General features: G+C 33.8%; 1 protein-coding gene across 1 annotated transcript in view; it reads right to left on the bottom strand.

Annotated features, from left to right (window-relative positions):
• The window catches only part of DMAP1 (DNA methyltransferase 1 associated protein 1), a 230,379-nt gene extending 223,258 nt beyond the window's left edge, over positions 1–7,121 (bottom strand). Inside the window, exon 1 of the mRNA XM_089597385.1 lies at positions 6,403–7,121. Coding sequence (XP_089453511.1) covers positions 6,403–6,956 — 554 coding nt within the window. The 5' untranslated portion in view covers positions 6,957–7,121. The remainder of the gene's footprint in view (positions 1–6,402) is intronic.
• Positions 7,122–8,422: the final 1,301 nt, after the last annotated feature.

Here is an 8,422-nt window from a genome sequence, read left to right on the forward strand (position 1 = left end):
TAATTTAGTTACAACTTTTATGATAAATTTTAACCCATTTTTGCAGTAACATGTACTACTAAATAACAATTATAAGAGTGTGTGGGTTTGATATTTAGTGTCTGAAATCATCCTGGGCCGAGTTAAAGACTATTTTTTTTAAAAATCGATATTTTCACTATTTCATTTTTTTAGAACTTTTTACCCGTGTTGCCTATAGTATATGCTATAATATGTATAATAACTTATCAATAAAAGAGTATGTATTTGAGATTTTAAGTGTGTGGGATTATCCTGGACCAAATAATAGTCGATATTTTACTGAAAATCAATATTTCGTCTATTTAATTTATCTACAACTTTTTAAACAACTCTTCATCCTTGTTGGCTGTAACATGTGCCAATGACTAGTTGATAAAATAATGTGTATGTTCAATTTAAGTGTTAGGGATCATGCTGAGCAGAGTTATAAACGATTTCTCACAGAGAAGTGATACTTTTTTGTTGTATTTGTAACTTGGTGTTTTGCCATATATTAGCGTACAATTAAGTTTAGATATTTATATTCTTTAAGGAGGTTCAGTTGTTTTGCCAGGTGGCGGTGAGCGGGTATGCGGAGGCTCCCGTAAGACACGTGTTGAATTAAGTTGTACTACTAACCGTACATGGAAATATCCACTCACTGCATCATGGTTAACTCAACTGTGTTCAACTTGCTTAAAGGTTAAACCATTAAATCTTATGAAAAAATTACGATACATACGTTAAAGCAGATAGTTTCTAATTGTTCGTGTAAAGAACTTGAAAACATGTTGTTTGCGTGATAAAAGTTTACCTAAAAAAAGTAGAAAGAAACACAGTTTTCGCAACAAAAGTGTGTTACAAATTTTCAAAGTACAAATTTTTTTGTTTAGCATTATAGTTTGAGGTTTTGCGAAGGGCTGTGCCTAGTTTCAGATCATGATTTCAAATTTAGCAAATACTAGAGGCAATTTCGTAAAGACGTCTCCCGACGAGTGATAAGACCAACTGACAGCAGACGATGCTCGATTCTCTCCCGTACGCTTAGCATAGGACCTGCTCGTGACTTTGCTTACGTTTGCACAGATATTCCTTCAAAATGCCTGATAAGGTGCAATTTTTTGATACAAGAGTGTTCCTTGCTTGTTAAGCTGTGGATTTAAACTTTTTTCTCATCATAAATAAATCTCTAGCCTCGAAATTTGTGCAACATAGGCTGAATAATCGCTCTCGCCTATACTTAAGAGCAATTTTAGATAATGCGATTTCGGAATTTAAATTTTTTTCTCGAGGATTCAGCTCGTAAAATACATTGAAAAAATTCATGTGTACTTCAAGTATGTTAAAGGACATTAAATTTTTTTAGCGAGTGAATACATTTAAAAAACAACCAAACCTTCTTAATAATTGTTCTGAGCAGTGGCTGGCTTGACACCACCTATTCGCTGTGAGAATAGAAAGTGGTGCCCTCAGCTCGTGGCCAGTGCTTGTACCACGGGGGGATGCCAGTGGCATCAAATCAACGTATTTTATAGATATCTATGAATATTTTTAAATTTTAAGCATTTCATGTCAAGACATGAAACGTAAAAGTTACAGGAAATTCATTTATAAGTAAGTACCTTTCCATCCCATGCAAATCAAAGCAGGTCTTTTTGTATTACAGTTATTGAAAGTGTGAAGAGCCTGCAAGAGTATGATATACATATCGTATACAGTCTATCCAAACGGTATATCTGCTCGGTGTTTTGCTCTCAGTGTTGTTATATATCGACTCTCCAGACGAAGACTATGCTCTGATAGGCCCTGGACGAAAACTATGCTCTTTCGACGTCCCGGGCGAAGATCATGCACTTTTTCTATTCCGGACAAAAACTGTGCCCTTTTTTCTGTCTCAGACAAAGACTGTGCTTTTTTTTCGAGCCCGGACGAAGACTATGCCTTTTTCCGGAGTTCAGACATAAACTATGCCCTTTCTTCTAGTCCGGACTTAGGAAAGCAGGGGCGGCGGAAGACCTATGGTGGGTGTTAAGAAATCCATACCTCAGGTCTTTATAACTGTATATATTAATATATATAATTTATATATGTATGTATATATATATATATATATATATATATATAAATTGTTTTTTTTCTCAGAAACTCCACATCTGGTCATGATCTGTTCCGCCACCCCTGTAGGAACGGGCATATTTTTCGTCCAGGCTTCGAAGTAGGGCATAGTCTTCGTCCGGGGTATCGATATATGGTTTAACAGACGCAACGCACATTTCTTGCCTGAGTTTATCAAACTTTTAACGGCTGTAATGACAGAATGCCAGCACTGATTGATATTGGATAAAAAGGCACTTAACCAATTTATATATAAAATAAAAACTAATAATTCCATTAACTATATGTTTTGCGCTTTATGCATCACCATTAAATACTTACTTTTTTAGATATTTTAACGTATCTACAAACTATGTGCTTTTGATGCCCTGGTGCCCCCCCCCCTATGTTTCACTCAGTCGATACCATGGGCGCTGGTGCATATCGTTTAATCCCCTCCAGATATAGTCTCGGAGCAAATAGGCCCCTGGCTGGCTGCTAACTCCAGCCACTAGTTTCAGGTTTACTTAAAATTTGCACAAAATTTACAACTCTTAACACTTTCAATTATATATTTATCTACATTCATAGCTTTTTTAACACATTTCCATAGCTTTATTACAAGTTATAACTGTAATCAGAGGTATTAATACAGATAATTATGAAGATAATTTTTTACGAAGCTATGCAAAGACTCAGATTTGGGGTGTAGCATTCATGATTTTTTTTCTCAATAACTTTAAAAGTAATGTAGTTGCGTTTTGCTTTAATGATCAAAAATCGATTAGTTGCAATTTCACTACTCTAATATAGTAGCAAAAATTGATACTAAACAAACATTAAGACTGACAGTTTTTGGTTAAAAAAGTTTTATCACCCGTAACATTTTTAAGTTCTATTGCTATTTATCTAAATGAATAGGCATTTAAGGTGGCTTCAGCGCCTAGTGCCGTATCAAAATGGGGAGACTAAAAATTAATCATTACTTTCTTTAAAATATGGTATAAAATTATCGTAGAGACTGTTGTAAGCCATATTCTACATTTTATCTGTTACTTTAGTGAGTTAACATAAAAAAAACAAAAATGTTTTATGGTGCCCTAATTGATGAACTGTTACGGTACGCTCCTAAGTTCAAGAGTAGTTATACCTATATATATATATGTACTCTGCAGAATGCAGACAGCTGAGAGCTGACTTGCACTCGCAACTGTATACTTAGTCTCCGATTATTTAAAGATTTTGTTCGATAACAAGACACTTTTCTCATGTCATCGAAAACTGCGTAATAATGTATACAAGATAGTATGTTTTTTACACCTTACGGGTTATTTATATAAGTGCAGCAGTAGGTTGTATATCGCGTAAGCTTGCATTTCCTATCTAACCCGTCTTAAAATTACGATTTTGTAAGCATGATTTCTTACAATTTTCGTCGTCAACCTTAATTTTTTTTTTATACGAATAGAAAGATGGGAATTCAAAGAGTATAATTCAATTTTATTAACCTCGGTTGGGTTATTTATAATTTTAACCTTGAGGCCACTGAAGCCACCTTAAAAGTTACTTATACTTCTCTCTAAGGTAAATACGCACTATGCATTTAATTTCACCATCCGTCATACAAATGTTAAATCCTTACTATTTGCAATAACATTTTTCATTTTGAACTAGAAAAAATTGTTTTTGCAATACCACAGTGTTTTGCGTTGTCGTTTACTTGGCACCCCTGTCTTTCTGGCGCCCTAGACAAGTGCCCAATTTGCCCCACCCATAAGCCGCCTCTACGTGTACTTTTTATCATTTTCTACCATGCATGCCCTGTTTTTGTTTCTTGTACTGTATACCATGCACGTTTTGTGAACTAATATTTTATGTTTAACATTAAAACTGTAATCTTAAACATTATTTTTTGTTTACTATTCAAGCGAATTTTTTAATCAAGTTATTAACATATTTTACACTATATGTCATTTGTCTAATGAGTACTCCTAGCACATTGTCACAATTGTGAGTTCTTGTAAGCTTCAATGACATTTAAAATGTCCAACTAAACCCTGGCAAAAAAGTAGCTACGAAAAACTATAACAAAACTACGGAAAACCACAATAATCTAAGAAAAACCACGAAAGACTACAAAAAACTACTTTTCGTTGGACAAAGTAGTAGATTTTCGTAGTTGACCGTAATTTATTGTAATTTGCACAAAATAAAAAGTACCAGCACCAGATATACGTTCTTGAATTTTGCTACCGACTTAGCCACGGCGTTTTAGCTCTAGCAACATGTGAGCCACGAGATTTTAGTGTTTCCTGAGGTTTAGAATTGAAATAGAGTACTTTGACTATGGTGTCTGTCGCTCTCTTTCTCACTCTCTGTAGGCTCCATTAGCCAATTATTTAATTTTCGTATTTCCATCACCGCTGCAAAATAAAATTTTGATTTTATCATTTTTGATTTTTTTTTGGATTTCGATTTCATCGACTTTAAAAAATTTACTTTATTAAAAAAAGTATTCATATTTAGCCTTTTGTTGATGTGTTGGATATTTAATAATAGTAAGTCTGCCATGTCATCATATTAGAACAGAAAAAAAATTAATATAAACAGTACAAGAAACTTGGATAAAAGGGTGTGCGTGGGTGTAAATAAGCATGTTTACACCATTATTTTAATCTTAGGATTGCATTGAAAAATTACAATAAAACCATGATTATTTGTTTATTCTTGAAAAGCTATCGCTGCTTAAAAATGTAATTGAGATTTAGTCCAATTCTTTTATTTAATTTTTTATGTGTTTGGAAAATAGATTTTATTGTTTTAAGATATTTTATATTAGAAACTCTGATAGGTTATGAAATTTTTAATAAAAAATACGTATTAGTATCAAATTAAAAAGTATAAATACGGATAATTAATATTTTCTATTACTTGTTACTGGATAAGCAATTGTATAATTTTATGATTGTTCACTAGTAGACAATTAATGAATTATACACACGTTCTAGATACTTTTTGCAGTAATTCATAGAATATTGCCATACATAAATTTTGTTATGGTGTATAGATGTAAATACAATATTAATGTAATGTAATCTACATAGTTTATTTTTGTGAACTTTTTTTTGTGAGCTCAATTTATTTTCAATCGTATTTTGCTATAAAATAAAAAAAATTTCTTAATTATTGACAACTAATACTTAATATTATTTGTTCTCATTTCTAATTTTAAATTTCATACTAAGACTTATTTTTTATTAAAATGTTGATGATTTATCAGAGTTTCTAATATCAAAATATCTTAAAACAATAAAATCTATTTTCCAAACACATAAATATTAAGTAAAAGAATTGGACTAAATCTCAATTACATTTTTAAGCAGCGATAGCTTTTCAAGAATAGACAAATAATCGTGGTTTTATTGTAATTTTTCTCAAAGCAATCCTAAGATTAAAATGATAGTATAAACATGCTTATTTACACCCAGGCACACCCTTTTATTAGAGTTTTTGTACTATTTATAAAAAAAATTTTTTTCTGTAATAATATTGTGACACAGGCTTTCTACAATTAAATATGCTACACATCAATAAAAGGCTGAAATATCAATACTTTTTTTAATGTAGTAAATTTTTTGAAGTCAATGACACCGACATAGAGAAAAAACAAAAATGATAAAATCAAAATTTCATTTTGCAGCTGTGATGGAAATACAAAAATAAAATAATTGGTCAATCCAGCCTTGACACACACATACACAGAGTGAGAAAGAGAGACTAATATCATAGTCTAAGTACTTTTTGATTTGAAACCTCAGGAAACACAAAACTCAAGTTGCTAGAATCAAAAAACCGTAGCTAAGTTAGGAGAAAAATTCAAGTACGAAGATCTCGTGCTGATACTTATTATTTAGTACAAATTACACTAAACTACGAAAATCTACTACTTTGTCCAACGAGTAGTTTTTCGTAGTCTTTCGTGGTTTTTTTTTAGATTATCGTGGTATTCCATAGTTTTGTTCTAGTTTTTCGTAGCAACTGTTTTTTACTCGAGAATCAGGGGATGCACAACACATCTTTTTACGTTCAGAAGATCAGGACCAATTCAAAAGTAGTGCTGTGATTATGGGTATATTCTTATTACAGATAAGTATCAACAACAAATTTCGTTTTTTTTTAATAAGTTTAAAGCACTACGTTATAATCATTGGCAGCTAACAATCGAACTGATAACAACAACAATATGTTTAATATGATACATCACAAGTGTACTACATGCTACTTTAATTTTTTAACAGTAATAAGTACCTATTTTTCAAGTCTTCAATTGATCTCGAGGGATATTTGTGATAATCCCATCTATCATGAATAATAATAAAACGTAAGTCGAATCTCTGACACAAATCAATTAAGTGATCAGTTTCAGCCTTAGACCATCCGTTTGATGATAGATATTGCGTATAATCTGTATTTGTATATACAGAAATTGCAATTTTTTTATTGAATCTTGCAAATGGATATTCTGTGCCAACATCAGCTAGACGTCTCCAATGATGAAATATTGCTGCATCCGTACGTGCTGGGTTGGTAAATGGTGTCCATTTCCAAGATCGCACTTTCTTCATTCCTAACTTAGCTTTTGTTGGTTTGTATCCTTTGCTAGTGTCAGAAGAAAATATAGGTGGGACATCATTATTATCTTTACAAAGCAAAGCAAAAACTTCTCTATGCATTCCTTCTGGTCTTTTAGGAGCTTTACAGTCATACTTTTTCCTGTTTCTTTTGTCAGCAGCTATTATAAGTTCTTTGGTACGTTCATTAGATGGAACATCTAGTTCTAAAATATCTCTTACATCCGACATAATCAATACAAATAAAAAAGTGAAAAAAATAAACTTTAGTGCTCTAAAATGGCTCTGGAACACGCATTCGAATATTCAAACAAAATTTCTTACTCGAGTCAAAAGGTGGTAAGTTTTTTTTGTGGTCGGTCAGTCGATCCACTTTTTTCCGCGAAGACAGCGGTCATAAACATACAACACACATAGACTGCTTTCCAATCGGGACTCGGGAGCTACAGACTTAGTTAACGGACCCCACGCGGCAAATGTGAGCCTATTTGATCATTTCCACGCGAATCCATTCCTCTTCTCTTAGGCGCACACTGTTTTTTTTTTTTTTTTTTTAACTTCTTAGTAACATCAGCATCAGGAGTCGATTTCAGCCAAATCCCATTCTTTGCTGCTCGTTCAATGCTCTGGTTTCTGTCGGGTCGTTACAACACTTATAACCGTGCGTTTACCCTCCAAGGCAATGGAGTGGTCGAAATGTCGGACCGATGTAGTTGCGGTCTTCGTCTGGGGCCGTACCATGGGTGTAATCCGCAATCGCCGCCAGCAGTTACATATTTACGACGTGACAACGTTGCGTGGTTGGGGGCGCTACTGTCGATTTACTGGTGATGTGATCCGCAATCTCACCAGCAGTAAAGCAGACGACGTCGGTCTACTTGCTCTTTTTCGTGACATTTTCCAACATTCTATCGTCTGCTTTGCTTTGTTTACATATGAGAAAATGTCACGAAAAAGAGCAAGTAGACCGACGTCGTCTGCTTTACTGCTGGTGAAATTGCGGATCACATCACCAGTAAATCGAGAGTAGCGCCCCCAATCACGCAACGTTGTCACGTCGTACATATGTAACTGCTGGCGGCGATTGCGGATTACACCCCATATGACTATTTTTCTGTACATCGGCCTATGTTATACCATAGGCCCGCGAAGCTAAAAAAAGTTATATGGTACGGCTCCTGGCTTTGTATGGCGAGAAAGGGAGGTGCGACCGATGAGTGAGTTCAGTATGAAGGAAAGGAGGAAGGAAGGGAGTTGTACTAAAATCTGTATATATGGTAATACATTTTTTTTTATTTATTTATTCCCTAAGTAAATGTTTCTCTAAGGTCGTCATTACTTGCTAAAGTTGCATATGCTAAAGTCGTTTGCAATAAAAAATCTTGCTAAAATTCTCATAACTTTTATGTTGTTCCCACAAACCATTGTTTGTACATCAAAATTAAGATCTACCTCCTCCCCTCGCAAAGATCGAGTCATATTATTCCTATATCTGTTTAGTTTAGGGCAGTTCCAAAGTAGGTGCTCCAGTGTTTGCGCATTGTTGCCACATGTGCACTCGCTACCGCTGACTATGTTAGACTTGTGAAGTTGGCGCCCATAAATATTAAATATTAATATTTTGCACCCATTCAGGGCTTAAACGATTCCTTATTACTTGCGGATTTATCCTCCACTTGAATTTTTATTTGCGGATC

Source organism: Copidosoma floridanum, unplaced genomic scaffold, assembly GCF_036245765.1.
Source record: "Copidosoma floridanum isolate Cflo_tuat_1 unplaced genomic scaffold, Cflo_Japanese_pri ptg000004l, whole genome shotgun sequence".
In the NCBI taxonomy this organism is placed as follows: Eukaryota; Metazoa; Arthropoda; class Insecta; order Hymenoptera; family Encyrtidae; genus Copidosoma; species Copidosoma floridanum.